This window comes from Pseudophryne corroboree, chromosome 3, assembly GCF_028390025.1.
Source record: "Pseudophryne corroboree isolate aPseCor3 chromosome 3, aPseCor3.hap2, whole genome shotgun sequence".
NCBI classification, from domain to species: Eukaryota; Metazoa; Chordata; class Amphibia; order Anura; family Myobatrachidae; genus Pseudophryne; species Pseudophryne corroboree.
Genome location: NC_086446.1, coordinates 276,509,748 through 276,528,376, shown reverse-complemented (window position 1 = coordinate 276,528,376; position 18,629 = coordinate 276,509,748). Strand labels below are relative to the sequence as shown.

At 47.6% G+C, this 18,629-nt stretch overlaps 1 protein-coding gene across 4 annotated transcripts in view; it reads left to right on the top strand.

Annotated features, from left to right (window-relative positions):
• Window positions 1-18,629, top strand: part of HELZ2 (helicase with zinc finger 2) — a 200,538-nt gene that overhangs the window by 178,095 nt on the left and 3,814 nt on the right. For all 4 annotated transcript variants that reach the window (XM_063959139.1, XM_063959142.1, XM_063959141.1 and 1 more), the window contains 2 exons: window positions 4,375-4,593; window positions 18,437-18,590. In XM_063959139.1, the coding sequence (XP_063815209.1) occupies window positions 4,375-4,593; window positions 18,437-18,590 (373 nt within the window). The remainder of the gene's footprint in view (window positions 1-4,374; window positions 4,594-18,436; window positions 18,591-18,629) is intronic.

Sequence of the window (18,629 nt, the reverse complement as noted above, 5' to 3'; positions counted from 1 at the left end):
TGGTATGCCGGCGGCCGGGCACCTGGCGACCAGCACACCGGCGCCAGGAAGCCAACCGCCGGCATACCGACAGCGTGGCGAGCGCAAATGAGCCCCTTGCGGGCTTGCTGCGCTCGCCACGCTGCGGGCACGGCGCCATTTTATTCTCCCTCCAGGGGGTTCGTGGACCCCCACGAGGGAGAAAAAGTGTCGGTATGCTGGCTGTCGGGATTCCGGCACCGGTATACTGTGTGCCGGGATCCCGGCAGTCGGCATACTGAAGACCACCCTTCAATCTCCATCTTGGCAGTCATGCTACAATAGAGAAACTCTTTGTCATCTTGGCTTCTACCATATGGATTTAAAGAGAATAATTTAAATACCTATAGTCTGGGCTGATGAACATATAGCAGTCCAGGGGATTGCTAGTGGGGCATGACCATGTCTGCTCGTTAAAAATTAAAATACTCCTTCTCAGTGGCCCCTTGCTTAGCTCCCCAGACAAGCTCGAGCCTGGGTATATATATATATTTTTTATACATTGTTGGACACAGCTAGTAGGTTAGCAGCATTGCTGGTGTGGGCAGAATTCACTGTTTGGAGTTGTCTACTGAGCCCGATTGACCAATTATCTGATTATTCCATATTATATCTATTGAAGAGCCAGGTTATGTTAAAATGGATTAATTTATTACCTTAACCGGTCCAATGAATGTTCACTAGTGACATCGGTTCAATTGAGGCTTTGATCATAATCTCTTATAAGAGCTATCCCTAATGAAGTCTCGTCGAGAGACGAAACGCGTTGGTTTTTAATTGTGAATTGTGACTCCTAGAACTTCCTAATTAAGAAACAGAAGGAGGAGATTTGATCATATGAACATTGTAGTCTTTTGTACTTTGTTTTACTTTTTACTGTTTATTGTACCAACCAAATGTACGGTTTTTATGAAAATGTTTGTCAAATAAATGTTTGTCAAATAAATATATACTATTCCTGTTTAAGGACATTATCCCGGCGTCAACATACCGATGCAGAACGGGATGCTGGGGTCACAATACTGACAGCCGGCATCCTGAACATCCTGACAGTGAGACGTGCTGGTGTCCTGTGCTGGGGGGGGGGGGGGTTTAGCCAGAAGAAGGGGGGTTATGGAGAAGCGCAGGGGAAGGTTAGGGTTAGGGACCGAGGAGGGATGGTTAGGCACATAGAAGGTTTAGGCAGAAGAAGGGGGGTTATGGAGAAGCGCAGGGGAAGGTTAGGGTTAGGGACAGAGGAGGGAGGGTTAGGCACATAGAAGGGGAGGTTAGGGTTAGGTATCAAGCGGGGAGGGTTAGGTTTAGGCAGTGGGGTTGGGAAGGGTAGGGTTAGGCAACAAGCAGGGAGGGTTAGGGTTAGACACCCACAAGGGATGATTAGGGTAGGGAAAGAGAGGGTTAGGGGGCTTACTGAGGGACTGTCGGGATTATGATGGATGGAATGCCAGTGTGATCCCGTCTGAGGATATGCTGCCCTGTCTCTTATTTGACACATTTATATACATATTAAAAGTCATTTACAGAAAGGCATAACATGCAAGCACTCAAATCTTTATAATCCGTACAAAGGTCTCTCCTCAACAAAAACCTACATACTGTCCTACATCCTGCTGTTTAGAACAGTCCCCAAAATTAAACGCCTTTTGTCAGATACTGATCAGTTCTGCCTAATTTAGGGCTTAAATTAGTCATGGCTGTCAGGTTTTCTTATTGTCATGTGTGTGTGTGTCTTAAACAATGCCCCTGGACTTTTATTACCCTGAGCTCATGACACCTCAAATTCCAATCCTTTTCTAGGCAGACATTATTCCCTGCATCCCCATGTTACATTAAGACGCACCCATGTCACAGTTCGCAGGAGACCGGCTGCCGTGGGTGGGCGGTCGTCATCACCCGCTGCAGTGAGATCTTCTGGCCAGCTAACTGCGGCAGTGCAATCCCTGGCAATTTACAGCCGTCCGTGGCTCGCATTGTGACGCGCGCACGCTCTTTCTTTGCTTTAAAGGTGAATGCACTCCAAATGTGGCGTCACATTTGGTGTCAATTTTAAATGCACCAAAGTAAACCATAGGAGTATATTTACTAAAGGTCGATTTTAATAATTTTTTGGGGATTGATTTCAGATTGATTAAAATCGATGTTTATAGATGTTGGGCTTCCAGGTCTGAAACACACATTTACTAACAGATGATTTTTTTATATTCATTTTTAAATGCTAGTAAATGTATGTTTTAGACCTGGAAGCCCAACATCAATTAAGATCGATTTTAATTGATCTGAAATCAATCAGAATCGATCAAAATTGTCCTTTCGTAAATGTACCCCACAGGCTCTAATACCTTGCTCCAGCGTCTAGCCTTGTACTTCCTGCTGCTTTCGCTGGGTGATTTATGTTACCTGATTCCTAGTTCTCCTGTGTTCCGATCCCTGCCTGGTCCTGAATCCGGGTTTGCTATCCAGTCCCGACCTAGTCTGATGACTACGTGTCTATACTGCTCACAGTAAATGATCAGTTCCTGCTCCAGTGCATACCAGCCCTGTGCTTAGGAACCAAGACAGAGGGCTGCAACCTATGTGTCGGGCAGAGCGAAGCCCAAACCTCCTTGCAGGGGGTCCCTGGTGTAAACCACTGGCATGTTAGACTACACCCCTCTGTTGTTGGTCTCAGCAAACTTAAAGTACGGGTCTGGATTCCTCATCTATCTGTGAGTTGCGACAGCACCTTCCTCTGCCAACTCCCCTTCCTCCTTTCCTCCTATGCAACTCCTTTATACCTGTAAAAGCATATCTCCTCTGTGCACAGGACTATTATTATTATTTATTGACAGTTTCTTATAGAGCGCAGCAAATTCCGTTGCGCTTTACAATTGGAAATAACAATGATATTACAAAACTTGGTAATAACAAACAGTCATAGAGGCAGGAAGGCCCTGCTCGCAAGCTTACAATCTATAGGGAAATAGGCATGGATACACAAGGATAGGTGCTATCTATTGCATAGTTGTCCACCAGATTGCAAAGGTTCTTGGTGGGCTGTATGATATGGTCATACAGCAATGATGAACCGGGGTCGAGAGGAAGGATGAGAAGACATGTGAGGATATGTGTGGACTGTGCAGAGTGGATGCAATTTGATAGGACAGTTTGTGAAAGTTATGTGGGTGGTTCTGGAATTTGATACGCTTGCCTGAAGAGGTGAGTTTTCACGGAACACTTGAAGGTTTGGAGACTAGAGGAGAGTCTTATTGTACGTGGTTGGGCATTCCACAGAGTGGGTGCAGCCCGTTGAAAGTCCTGCAATCATGAGTGGGAGCGAGTAATGAGTGTGGATGAGAGACGCAGATCTTGTGAAGAGCGAAGTGGTTGGGATGGGAGATATTTTGAGATAAGCGTAGTTTGGTTAATGAGCTTGTGTGTGAGTAAAAGTATTTTATATTGAATACGGTAGAATACAGGTAACCAATGGAGGGACTGACAGAGCGGATCTGCAGACGATGAACGTCTAGCGAGAAAGATTAGCCTCGCAGCTGCATTCAGAATGGATTGTAATGGTGAGAGTCTCGTTTTGGGAAGACCAGTTAGGAGACTATTGCAATAATCAATGCGGGAGATAATGAGAGCATGGATTACAGTTTTAGCAGTGTTTTGTGTATGGGTATGGTCGTATTTTTGGATATGTTTTTTAGATGCATGTAACATGATTTTGAATTACATTATGACACAATATAGGAAGGTAGGAGGGTTGTTTGCATATAAAAGATGTGTTTTTATGTGATGAAATATACATTTTTATTGTGAGCGTTTATGTGTTGATTAAAAATGGAGTTACACTTTATACATGTATATTTTCAAACTCTGTTCCATATGCAATATGATTCCAGTTTAAAGAAACAGTATTTATCATTCGGAGTAGTTATGCTATATGCCTGAAAAAGCAAAGTAAACATACAACTGAGAGGATGACCCTGGTGATTTTGTTAAGTTTATCAAAGGGCTTCTTAAACACCTCCACAAAATCATCATTCACTGCGGTAGATATTTTACATATAAAAACAGCCTGCTCTATGTTTGCTTTTTCTATATTCCTTTCAAGATCTATTATTACCAACCTGTGATAGAATTTTTTTTATAGAAGTAGTCCTTAAAGTCTGTTCAAATATTCTATGGCTTAACATTCTGACAGATGCTGCCACCTTCACCAGCGAATCCATTCACAGACAGCACAGGCACTGAGGGAGGAGCACAGTGTCCACTTTCAGAGCTTTCCATTACTACCCACATGTACTTGTTCACATACTATAAATTGTTCTAGTAATGAATAGAGACTAACATGCTCTGTTTCCTCTCTGTCTCCAGCATTCTGATATCTGTGAGTTTCCTTCTGCTGAGTTTTACGATGGACGCTTGCACACCAGTCCACAGCTCAACCTCCAACCAAGCCTATTTAACCACCAACGTAGAAACTGCTGCCCCCTGTTGTTTGGAGAGGTAGATGGGGTAGAGGAGAGCCTGGTTGTGACCAGTGAAGAAGGAAACTTTAACTCAAAGGCAAACAAAGAAGAGGCCAAACAGGCAGTGAGTCTATACAGGTCCTAAATAACCAACACAGTATATGCCTTAAATAAATATATATATATATATATGCCCCACATACTGTGATGCTCTGGCATTTTGCACAATACTTTACTAAATCTCTGTTTACGATATCACACCTCTTCAACGTGATAATTTAACATAGAATGCTGACAGATTATGTAGGCAGTCCTCAGCAACTAATGTTTCTGAAATGGGGGAGTGGTGATGTGTAAAAATTTAATTTGACAGCAGAAATTAAATCTTCTGCACCAGTTACCTATTCTGCATGCCATGTTACCATATAGAATACCAGGCTATTTCACTACAGATAACAGGGCTGAAAAGAAAAAACAGCTTCCCAGGTGATCATATCACTTTTGAGTAGAGCCCTGTGTATTCCACAAATAAAATTATAACATTAAAACCCCAAAAATATCTAATGCAGAGCAAAAACGAGCGCAAGATATTAGAGAACCAAGCTTTCTGTAAAGATAAAGGTAGAAAAACAACGATAACTTGCACTTTTGTCACTTTTTAAAGAACAAATTATACAACACATAACAAGCAAATGCTGTATAAAATGTAGACATGTATTAGTATAGCATTCAGCATAGAATATTTAGAATGCATTTAATGTATTGTTAATAAAACACTCTTAATATACTCTTTCTAAAGCCCCTTTCAGAAATGTAACCCGGGAATTTGGCGGGTCTAGCAGCCGCCAAATTCCCGGTCGGGAGCAGGGTCGTGGACCTGAGACTAAGTCCCAGGTTGTGTCCATTTACACATGCAGAAATCCCAGGTTGATGCACGTTCACTACTAATTTATAATCGCAAAGCCTTTTAATAAATAAACTTTCTGCTGCTGGGTACACTGGGCTCCACAAGTCTGGACAATGGGGTGTAGAGTAGGATCTTGATCCGAGGCACCAACAGGCTCAAAGCTTTGACTGGTCCCAGAATGAACAGCACCGCCTCTATAACCCCGCCTCCCAGCACAGGAGCTCAGTTTGTCAGTTGGTGCTGCAGTAAGCAGGCACTTAACAGAGGGGCTGCTCCAGGCAGCCCTAAGAAAAGCTTTTTATGAGGTAAAAAGTGAAGACTTCAAGGGTAGCATTCACTGCTGCAGCTCCAGCTCTCCCCAGCGGTGCTGTACACTCCCGAGCCCTGGTTGCCGGGTACCTACAGTGGAGGCTCCGGTTTACTTCACGTTAGGCACACACGGCTGGGGCTCTCCAGGATCGCGTGACCGCGCTTGGGAGGTGGTAAGTGGGTCCCACTCGCGGGATCTGGTCTTTATCGCGATCCGGCGCCGTCAGTGGGAGGCGGGCTGCGCGCGCTGGCGGTGGACACTGTGGATACAGGCGATCCCACTAGATCACCAGGGCATGGGCGCAGGTCAGGTTTTCTCTTAAAACCGATTTTAATATCGCCCACAGTACCCGGTGGTTTTGCCAGCAAGGGGGATAAGGCTTAGACCTGAAACCCCAGCCCCAGGGCACCATTTCCAGCAAGTGTTCCCGTCCTGGAGCTGCATCTCTGTCTTTCCTCACTCCCTGTCAGTGTCTGCGGCGCCATTACTCCTCAGCTCACTGTTCCTGGGACTGCTTGGGCAAATCCTCCTATGTAAAGCCGCCTGGTTGTCAAGTGCTGTGACTTTACATGACACTTAAGTATTCTACCTGCCTTTTTAGTCAGTGTTAGTAAGAAAGAGTGCATTTAGTCAGGGGTTTATAGTACAATTACCCTGTGATATACATCCAGTTTCTTACTGTGTAGTGTTATATCTATTGACTATATAGCTGTGTAAGCTAGTCCAGTGCAGTATTATTGTCTGTAATAACCTCTGCATTGTACAAACTGTGACAACTTGCTATCCCTATATTCTATAACCTGAGGGGGCTTGGTGTGTCAGGTGTTATTTAATATAGGATTTTCACAAAGATATACTGTATTACGTATTTCTCTGACGTCCTAGTGGATGCTGGGTACTCCGTAAGGACCATGGGGTATAGACGGGCTCCGCAGGAGACTGGGCACTCTTAAAAGAAAGATTAGGTACTATATCTGGTGTGCACTGGCTCCTACCTCTATGCCCCTCCTCCAGACTTCAGTTAGTATCTGTGCCCGGCCAGAGCTGGATGCACCCTAGGGGCTCTCCTGAGCTTCCTAGAAAAGAAAGTATTTGTTAGGTTTTTTATTTTCAGTGAGATCTGCTGGCAACAGACTCACTGCTACGTGGGACTGAGGGGAGAGAAGCGAACCTACCTGCTTGCAGCTAGCTTGGGCTTCTAAGGCTACTGGACACCATTAGCTCCAGAGGGATCGATCACAGGCCCAGTCCTCGGTCGTCCGGTCCCGGAGCCGCGCCGCCGTCCCCCTTGCAGAGCCAGAAGAACGAAGAGAAGTTGAAAATCGGCGGCTGAAGACTCCGGTCTTCATTAAGGTAGCACACAGCACTGCAGCTGTGCGCCATTGCTCCCTTAGCACACCACACACTCCGGTCACTGATGGCTGCAGGGCGCTGGGGGGGGGGGGGGGGGGGGCGCCCTGGGCAGCAATTAGATTACCTTACTTGGCGAAAAGCACATAATACAGTCTGATAAACTATATATGTGCATTAACCCCCGCCATTAAAGTACATAAAAGGACAGAAGCCCGCCGCTGAGGGGGCCGGGCCTTCTTCCTCAGCACACCGGCGCCATTTTCTCTTCACAGCTCAGATGGAAGGAAGCTCCCCAGGCTCTCCCCTGCAGTATCCTGGTACACAAAGGGTAAAAAAGAGAGGGGGGGGCACATAAATTTAGGCGCAAAATTGTGTATATAAGCTGCTATAGGGGAAAAATCACTCAGTATAGTGTACATCCCTGTATTATATAGAGCTGTGGTGTGTGCTGGCATACTCTCTCTCTGTCTCTCCAAAGGGCCTGGTGGGGGAACTGTCTTCAAATAGAGCATCCCCTGTGTGTGTGGTGTGTCGGTACGCGTGTGTCGACATGTCTGAGGAAAAAGGCTCCTCTAAGGAGGTGATAGAGCGGATAAGTGTGTGGGAGGGTGTCTCCGTCAACAACGCCGACACCTGTTTGGATATGTGTAAGTGCTGAGGTAAAATTATTGCACAAAAGGTTAGGGAACAGAAAGGAAATCTACCCTGGTCTATCCCTATGTCACAGAGTCCTTCAGAGTCTCTCTATGCTCACTATCCAAAATAACAAAGTATCGACACGGAGTACAACTCCACTGTCGACTACGATAATGCAAAGTTACAGCCAAGAGGGCTAAAAGATATTCAATATATGATTATTGGAATAAAAGATGATTTGCATATCACTGATGACTCATCTGTCCCTGACACGAGAGTACACATGTTAAGGGGAAGAATGCTGAGGTAAATTTCCCTCCTCTCATGAGGAAAAAGAGCGGGAATCTCCAGACAAGAGACGGCAGCTTCCCACAAGAGAATTCTCAGGCTGTATCCTTTCCCCACTAGGGCCAGGATGTGTTGAGAATTTTCCCCTTGGGTGTCCTGTTTGCACTAGCTATTCTCAGGGATCCTGCAGATAGTGTGCACATTCTAGTATACTACCCAGACCGGCGATTGTGTCGGCATGGGTTTATAGCGCTGTGGCAGCGTGGACAGGTACCTTATCAGCAGAGATTGAGACCCTAGTATGCATATAAATATTTTAAGATGCTGTCTTAAGTGATAGATATATAATTATAAAGCATGCCCAAAGGGACATGAGTATACTGGGTCCTAGAGACAAAAGCTATGTCGATTTCTGCTTGACGTGTCCTGTAGAATATACATTGGACAGATGATGCCGACTTAAGAGGCATATGGAAGGCTGAGGATTGTGTGGAGAAAGGTTCTCGGGCCTGGTCTCCACAGCTATAGCTGGTAATTCTGATATTTTGCCTTATATTCCTGCACAGCCTAGGAAAGCACGACATTATTAAATGCAGCTTTTCAAATAAAGAAACAAGAAAGTCTGAGGTGCGTCCTTTCTTGTCAGAGCCGGGGGCAGAGGAAAGAAGCTGTACAACACACCTAGTCCCCAGGAACAGAAGTCCTCCCCGGCCTCTACAAAAATCCACCGCATGTCGCTGGGGCTCCACAGGCGGAGCTAGGCCCGGTGGGGACACGCCTTCGTAAGTTCAGCCACAAGTGGGTTCACTCCCTGTTAGATCCCTGGGCAATAGAAATTGTATCGCAGGGATACAGGCTGGACTGTGAGAAGATGCCCCTTCACCGAGGACCCGGCGGGCTTCCCCCCAAGAGAGGGAGCCAGTGTTAACTGCAATTCGTAAATTGTATCTTTAACAGGTGGTGGTCAAGGGTCCCCTCCTTCAACAAGAGGGTGTTATTATTCGACCATGTTATAATCCCGAAACCAGACTGTTCGGTTAGACCCATATTGAATTAAAATCCCTGAACATATACCTGAAAAGGTTCAGGTTCAAGATGGAATCGCTAAGAGCGGTCATTGCAAGCCTGAAATGAATCGGGACATAAGGGATGCATACCTTCGTGTCCCCATTTATCCACCTCATCAGGCGTACCTCCGAATTGCGGTACGGGATTGTCATTACCAATTTCACCAAGGTAATGGCGGATATGATGGTGCTCCTGCGGAAGCAAGGTGTCACTATTATCACATACTTGGATGATCCCCTCATAAAAGCGAGATCAAGAGAGCAGTTGCTGGACAGCGTATCACCTTCTCTGGAAGTGAAACGGCAACACGACTGGATTCTATATATTCCGAAGTCGCAGTTGGTTCCTACAGCTCATCTCCCTCGCCTAGGCATGATCCTAGACACAGACCAGAAGAGGGTTTATCTCCCGATAGAGAGAGCTCAGGAGCTCATGACACTGGTCAGGAATCTATTGAAAACCAAAACAGGTGTCAGTGCATCACTGCACTCGAGTCCTGGGAAGGATGATGGCATCATACGAGGCCATCCCCTTCGGCTGGTTCCATGCAAGGACAATGGAACTTACTGGACAAGTGGTCCGGATCACATCTTCAGATGCATCGGTTAATCACCATATCCCCCCAGGGCCAGGGTGTCTCTCCTGTGGTGGCTGCGGAGTGCTCACCTTCTCGAGGGCCGCAGATTCGGCATTCAGGACTGGGTCCTGGTGACCACGGATGCAAGCCTCCGAGGGTGGGGGGCAGTTACACAGGGAAGAAAATTCCAAGGTTTGTGGTCAAGCCAACAGACTTGCCTTCACATCAATATCCTGGAACTAAGGGCCATATACAACGCCCTAAGTCAAGCGGAGTTCCTGCTTCGCGACCAACCGGTTCTGATCCAGTCAGACCGCTTGGGCTCATGTAAACCGCCAGGGCGGCACAAGGAGCAGGGTGGCGAGGGTAGAAGCCACCAGAATTCTTCGCTGGGCGGAGAATCAAGTAAGCGCACTGTCAGCAGTGTTCATTCCGGGAGTGGACACGACCTCCACCCGGGAAAGTGGTGACTTCATCAGGAAGTCTTCACGCAGTTTTGCAAATTGATGGAAACTGCCTCAGGTGGACTACATGGCGTCCCACCTCAATAAAAAGATAAAAAAGGTTTTACGCTGGGTCAAGGGACTCTCAGGCGATAGCTGTGGTCGCACTAGTAACACCGTGGGTGTTCCAGTCGGTCTATATATTCCCTCCTCTTCCTCTCAGACCCAAGGGCTGAGAATTGTAATAAACGGAGGAGTGTGAACAATATTCTTTGCTCCGGATTGGCCAAGAAGGACTCGGTACCCGGAACTGCAAGAAATGCTCTCAGAGGACCCATGGCCTCTGCCTCTCAGTCAGGACATGTTGCAACATGGACCCTGTCTGATCCAAGACTTACCGCGGCTGCGTTGGACGGCATGGCGGTTGAACGCCGGATCCTAGCGGAAAAGGGCATTCTGGATGCAGTTATTCCTACGCTGATAAAGGCTAGGAAAGCCGTGACAGCAAGACTTTTTCACTGTATATGGCGAAAATAGGTTGCTTGGTGTGTGGCCGGGAAGGCCCTACAGAGGAATTCCAGGCGGGTCGATTCCTGCACTTCCTACAGTCAGGAGTGACTATGGGCCTAAAATTAGGATCCATAAAGGCCAAGATTTCGGCCCTATCCCTTTTTCTCTCAAAAAGAACTGGTTTCACTGCCTGAAGTTCGGACGTTGTTACAGGGGTGCTGCATATTTAGCCCCTTTTGTGCCTCCAGTGGCACCTTGGGATCTTAACGTGTGTTGGATTCCTAAAATCCCACTGGTTTGAGCCACTTAAGACCGTGGAGCTAAAATATCTCACGTGGAAAGTGGTCATGCTTTTGGCCTTGGCTTGGACTAGGCGTGTGTCAGAATTGGCGGCTTTGTCATGTAAAAGCCCATATCTGATCTTCCATATGGAAAGGGCAGAATGGAGGACTCGTCCCCAATTTCTCCCTAAGGTGGTATCATCGTTTCATTTGAACCAACCTATTGTGGTGCCTGCGGCTACTAGGGACTTGGAGGATTCTAAGTTGCTGGACGTAGTCCGGGCCCTGAAACTTTATGTTTCCAGGACGGCTAGAGTCAAAAAAACTGACTCGCTATTTATCCTGCATGCACCCAACAAGCTGGGTGCTCCTGCTTCAAAGCAGACTATTGCTCGCTGGATCTGTAGCACGATTCAGCTTGCACATTCTGCGGCTGGACTGCCGCATCCTAAATCAGTAAAAGCCCATTCCACGAGGAAGGTGGGCTCTTCTTGGGCGGCTGCCCGAGGGGTCTCGGCTTTACAACTTTGCCGAGCTGCTACTTGGTCGGGTTCAAACACTTTTGCAAAATTCTACAAGTTTGATACCCTTGCTGAGGAGGACCTTGAGTTGCTCATTCGGTGCTGCAGAGTCATCCGCACTCTCCAGCCCGTTTGGGAGCTTTGGTATAATCCCCATGGTCCTTACGGAGTACCCAGCATCCACTAGGACGTCAGAGAAAATAAGAATTTACTCACCGGTAATTCTATTTCTAGTAGTCCGTAGTGGATGCTGGGAGCCCGTCCCAAGTGCGGACTCTCTGCAATACATGTATATAGTTATTGCTTAACTAAAGGGTTATTGTATGAGCCATCTGTTGAGAGAGGCTCAGTTATTGTTCATACTGTTAACTGGGTATAGTTATCACGAGTTGTACGGTGTGATTGGTGTGGCTGGTATGAGTCTTACCCTGGATTTTAAATCCTTTCCTAGTAATGTCAGCTCTTCCGGGCACAGTTTCCCTAACTGAGGTCTGGAGGAGGGGCATAGAGGGAGGAGCCAGTGCACACCAGATATAGTACCTAATCTTTCTTTTAAGAGTGCCCAGTCTCCTGCGGAGCCCGTCTATACCCCATGGTCCTTATGGAGTACCCAGCATCCACTACGGACTACGAGAAATAGAATTACCGGTGAGTAAATTCTTATTTTTTCTCTGTGATTTAGTCACCATATCTCTCCTTTATCTCTGCTGGTGCTGACTACACTGCGCAGGGGTTTGGGTTTAGGGACATAGTGCTGCTAATAATTGTACTGTGTTACCTCATACTGCAAGTTATATCATGTCTGCTTCTGAGGGTAACGGTTCTGGGGCGGAACACACTGCTGGTGTTGCTGAAGCCACAGGCATATATGGGGAGAATATAGCAGCTGTGGGCTCTGGTTCTGGGGGCTCCTTTCCCCCCAGTGGGACTGTGGCAACGGAGGCACATACTGACCCTCTGTGGGCCGCTTTTTCCACGCTTCTGCATACGCTAGTTCATAAACTAACACCCTCTATGGGACCCCCAATACCTGTACAACCGTATGTGGTCCCTGCAGCTAACCCGCCGTGGGCGGACGATTTATCTGCTCAATTAAAGAAGTTGAACCAGTCCCTGACTACTAAAAAGTCTGACCAATGCTCGCCTAAGTCCAAGAGGTCCTCTAAGCGAGCGCTCGTCTCCTCACAATCCACTGCTGTCACTGACACCTCGTCAGATGAAAACAGCACATACACTGACCCCACAGGTTCTGACTCAGATACGGCTGATGGGGAAGGTAGTTCACATGTGGATGTTCCTGATCTTTTGAGGCTATTAAGTTAATTCTACAGATTACGGATGATCCCGAGCCATCCGTTCCTCCTAAGAAACCAGATAGGTTCAAGCGTCAGAAGGTGATTAAACAGGTTTTACCTCCCTCTGACCACCTAGTGGATATACGTCAGGAACCCTGGGAAGCCCGGGTACCAAGTTTGTGCCTCAAAAGAAGATGCTGGCTCACTATCCCCTCGCGTCAGAGCTGTCTAAGAATTGGGAAACGCCTCCTCCAGTAGACTCACATGTGACTAGGATGGTGGTTTCCTCAGCTCTACCTGTCACTACCGTCACGTCTCTAAAAGAGCCTACGGATAAATGTGTCGAGGGTTGTCTAAAAGCGATTTACACCCTCACGGGTGCTGCACAAAGGCCCACTATTGCAGCTACATGGGCGGCAGAGGCTATTGAAGCATGGGCCTTGGAGTTAGAGGCTGAAATCTCCTCTGACCATACTAGACAATGCTTGTCATATATTGTCACAGCTTCTCGCTATATTAAAGAGGCGGCTTCTGATGCCGGTATCCTAGCAGCCAAGGCCTCTACTACGTCAGTCCTGGCTCGCAGGATATTGTGGCTGAGATCCTGGTCTGTGGATCTGGACTCTAGAAAAACCCTGGAGGTACTCCCTTTCAAGGGAGATATTCTGTTTGGGGAGGACTTAAATAAGATAGTGGCTGACTTGGCTACTGCCAAAACTGCCTGTCTGCCTAATACAGCTCCTTCTGTGTCGAAGGCCAAAGGCACGTCCTTTTGCCCCTTTCGTCTTTCAGGTAAAGCAAAAGGTCAGGCGTACCATAAGCAGGCCCGCACTTCCAAACCTGGTAAGCCGAAGCCCAAAAGAGCCTGGGCTGCCCGTCAGCCAGCAGCCAAGACCGATAAGCCTGCCGCATGACGGGGCGGGCCTCCCCCAGGGGGATCCCAGGGTGGGGGGCCGGCTTCTAGGGTATACCCAGGAATGGTTGAAGACCACTTCAGATGCCTGGGTACGGGAAGTCGTCACTCGAGATTACGCCATAGCCTTCAAAAACCGACCCCCTCATCGATTTTGCCAGACAGACGTCCCGTCGGACCAGACAAAGGCAAACACTCTGCATTCGGTAGTACAGACGCTCCTGGATACAGGAGTCGTAGTACAGGTGCCTCTTGCTCAGAGGGGCAGGGGGTACTATTCTCAGCTGTTTCTAGTCCCGAAACCGAATGGGTCCTCCCGGCCCATTCTCAACCTCAATGCACTGAACAAATTTGTGAAGGTTTCCAAGTTCTGTATGGAAACCCTACGCTCTATAGTTCTGGCCTTGGAACCTGGGGACTACATGGTCTCCCTGGACATACAGGATGCTTACCTGCATATTCCTATAGCAGTGTCACATCAACAATACCTGAGGTTCACTATTGGCAACCTCCATTACCAGTTTCGGTCGTTACCTTTTGGTTTAACAACGGCTCCGCGAGTCTTCACCAAAGTTTTGGCGGTGATGACGGTGGTACTCCGCCGTCAAGGGGTCAGGATACTGCCGTATCTGGACGACTTGTTAATCCTGGCAAATTACCCAGATCTTCTCCTGCGTCATCTGGATATGACGGTCCGGTTTATACAAGCCCACGGGTGGCTCATCAACTGGAAGAAATCCTCCCTGGTCCCTGCTCAGAGCATGGTGCATCTGGGAGCGCTGTTGGACACTCACAGCCAGAGGTTGTTCTTGTCTCAGGAGAAAGTCCTGAAACTTCAGGACAGGAATCGTTGCTTCCTTTCTCGTCCGCAAGTGTCGATACATTCGGCAATGCAGGTGCTGGGCCTCATGGTGTCAGCATTCGACATGGTGGAGTATGCTCAATTCCATACTCACCCCCTCCAGAAGCTGATTCTAGCCAAGTGGGACGGCCTGCCTCACCGGATCAGGTCTCACATGATCTCTTTGACTCCGGAGGTCAGTCTGTCACTGCTCTGGTGGCTCCTGGACCGACAATTGTGCAGAGGCCGTCCCTTCTGGATATCCAACTGGGTCCTGTTGACGACAGATGCCAGTCTAAGAGGTTGGGGCGCGGTGCTGGAGCAGCACTCCTTGCAGGGTCGGTGGACCAAGGAGGAATCTCTCCTCTCGATCAACATTCTGGAATTGCGGGCGGTCTTCAATGCGTTGAACCTAGCCCAGCATTTGATTCAGAACCGTCCTGTTCAAGTACAGTCAGACAACGCCACCACAGTGGCTTACATAAATCATCAAGGCGGCACTCAAAGCCATTTGACAATGAAGGAAGCCTCACGGATTCTACGTTGGGCAGAACGCCATCTACCAGCAATATCTGCAATATTCATTCCGGGAGTCCTGAATTGGGAAGCGGACTTTCTCAGTCGTCAGGACGTGCATGCCGGCGAGTGAGGCCTCCATCCAGAAGTGTTTCAACTCCTCGTGGAAAGGTGGGGTCTTCCAGATGTGGATCTAATGAAGTCTAGACACAATCACAAGGTTCCGGTCTTCGGAGCAAGGACAAGGGATCCTCAAGCAGCATTCGTGGATGCGCTGGCAGTGCCATGGAGGTTTCGGCTGCCGTATGTGTTCCCTCCGGTGTCACTCCTGCCCAGGGTAATTCGGAAGTTCAAGCAAGAAAAAGGAAATCTGCTTCTCATAGCTCCGGCGTGGCCCAGACGGCACTGGTTCTCAGACCTGCAAGGCCTATCGTCAGAGCGTCCACTTCTACTTCCACAACGCCCAGACCTCCTCGTTCAGGGCCCCTGTGTCTACGAGGACCTAGCCTGGCTGTCTTTGACGGCGTGGCTCTTGAAGCTTCCGTCTTAAGAACTAAGGGTTTTTCTGAAGAGGTCATTAAAACTATGTTGCGGGCCCGGAACCGGCCTCTGCTCGGATTTACCACCGGGTCTGGCATTCCTACTTTGTTTGGTGCGCATCTAACCATTATGATGCTTCCAAGTTTAGTGCAGCCAAACTTTTGGCTTTTCTACAGCAGGGCCTAGATTTAGGCCTGCGTCTGGCCTCCCTCAAGGTTCCTATTTCTGCCTTGTCGGTGTGGTTTCAGAGAAAAATTGCGACTTTACCTGATGTTCATACTTTCACTCGGGGTGTGTTGCGTATCCAACCTCCCTATGTCCCACCTGTGGCTCCTTGGGACTTGTCGGTGGTTTTGGAGGCGTTGCAGGAGCCTCCATTTGAACCTCTTGGTTCAAGCTGACCTTAAGTGGCTTTCCCTTAAGGTGGTGTTCTTGCTGGCTATTGCCTCTGCTAGAAGAGTGTCGGATTTGGGTGCCTTGTCTTGTAGTTCCCCATATCTGATTTTCCACCGTGACCGGGCGGTTCTTAGGACTCGTCCCGGATATTTACCTAAGGTGGTTTCTTCATTCCACCTTAATCAGGAGATTGTGGTTCCAGCTTTTGTTTCTCCTGATTTGTCTCCCAAAGAGCGGTCTTTGGATGTGGTATGGGCTCTCCGTATCTATGTGAAGAGAACTGCTTCTATTCGAAAGTCTGATTCTCTCTTTGTTTTGTTTGGATTTCACAAACGTGGCTGGCCTACTCACAAGCAGACTCTGGCCAGGTGGATTAGAATGGTGATTGCGCATGCTTATGTGAAGGCTGGTCTGTCTGCTCCTGTTTACATTACGGCCCATTCTACTCGGTTTGTTGGACCTTCTTGGGCGGCCCAACGTAATGCGACCCTTGACCAATTGTGCAAGGCGGCTACGTGGTCCTCCGGGAACACGTTCATAAGGTTCTATGCCTTCGATACTGCCGCTTCCCAGGATGCTTCCTTTGGACGCCGGGTTCTTGTGCCCGCTACAGTGCGTCCCCTCCCATAAGGAACTGCTTTAGGACATTCCCATTGTCCAGACTTGTGGAGCCCAGTGTACCCCGCAGCAGAAAACGAGTTTTATGGTAAGAACTTACCCTTGTTAAAACTCTTTCTGCGAGGTACACTGGGCTCCACAAGGCGCCCACCCTGACGCACTTAGCTTTTTTGGGTTGATATGGCATTAGCCGCTGACACTTCTCTTGTCGTGAGAGTGTGGTGTATGTGGCTACTAACCGTTGTATCTTTTCCTGCTACTGCATTGGGCTGGTTAACTAAACTGAGCTCCTGTGCTGGGAGGCGGGGTTATAGAGGAGGCGGCGCTGTGCATTCTGGGAACAGTCAAAGCTTTGAGCCTGTTGGTGCCTCGGATCAAGATCCTACTCTACACCCCATTGTCCAGACTTGTGGAGCCCAGTGTACCTCGCAGAAAGAGTTTTAACAAGGGTAAGTTCTTACCATAAAACTCGTTTTTTAGGATGAATGTAGTTTGTTATAACTAGTGTTCAATAACTCCATACAGTATGTACTAAGCACTAAACTTACCGGACCTTATTAAGTCCCGTCAGTTTGTAACAGTCACTCAGGATATCCCTGTGTGGATGGCAACCACTATGCCAGTGTTTGCAGATATAATACAGGTGAGTGCACAGTGCTCAGCTTTTGGAATTCAGCACTCAACCCGAGACAATGAGAAAGTCCATCCAAGCAAAATGATAATGTGGGTGGTGCCACAGGTTCAGGTGAAGCCTGCTCCAGCAGCTAGCAGGTAAATAGGTGATATCAGTGTATACAGACCGCATCCACTGGAATAGTACACAAATATTCCTCCGTCTATAATCCTGGTTTCTAGATAGAGGAACCATCCTTATACGTTTGTTAGTTATTAAAAGGTTTTGCAGACATAGATAGGGATCCCTTAAACGCAGGATCCCAGTGGGAAAGCTGCTGCCATATTTATTAGTAGAAGTAGAAATTTTCAGGCTCGATTTGCTCTTAACAGGCTTCATACGATTTGTGTACTTATTATTTACACTTTCCGGGTCACTGACTGTAATATGTATGAATTGAGTACCACGCTGGGGCATGGAGGCGCATTTGCAGTCAATACAGAGTTTTCGGCCAACATGGCATAGGTATCTAATGTGATTTCTTTACATGGCCACGTTTACGTTTGCGCTTAGATGCAAATTACATCCAATTCTCTGATAAGGTCCACAATGTACAATGGGGGTCATTCCAAGTTGTTCGCTCGTTATATTTTTCTCGCAACGGAGCGATTAGTCGCTAATGCGCATGCGCAATGTCCGCAGTGCGACTGCGCCAAGTAAATTTGCTATGCAGTTAGGTATTTTACTCACGGCATTACGAGGTTTTTTCTTCGTTCTGGTGATCGTAATGTGATTGACAGGAAGTGGGTGTTTCTGGGCGGAAACTGGCCGTTTTATGGGTGTGTGCGAAAAAACGCTACCGTTTCTGGGAAAAACGCGGGAGTGGCTGGAGAAACGGAGGAGTGTCTGGCCGAACCCTGGGAGTGTTTGTGACGTCAAACCAGGAACGAAACTGACTGAACTGATCGCAGTTGCCGAGTAAGTGTGGAGCTACTCAGAAACTGCTAAGAAGTGTCTATTCGCAATTTTGCTAATCTTTCGTTCGCAATTTTGATAAGCTAAGATTCACTCCCAGTAGGCGGCGGCTTAGCGTGTGCAAAGCTGCTAAAAGCAGCTTGCGAGCGAACAACTCGGAATGAGGGCCAATAACAGCTCAAAATGCGTATTTTATGGAACGTTAATATATCAGCCCCATTGTGTTCTAGGATACAGCACTTTCTCTTTTATTTTATTTCAGATTTCATATATACTAATCACAGCTAACTTGTATATACTTGATCAGCCTGTTCTTTATTTGTACTGGATCCATTACATGCCAAATAATTTTTCTTCCTTTTCCAGGTGCGTCTGGCAAAACTTCTTGTTCGTAATTCTATTTCACCAAACAAAATTGCTATCCTGACCCCCTACAATGCACAGGTAGCAGAGGTTACTAAAATACTTCATGCTGAGAGGCTAAGCGATGTTACCGTCTGCACAATAATGAAGAGCCAAGGTCACAATGTTATTCCACCAGTATGATCCAATGCCAGCC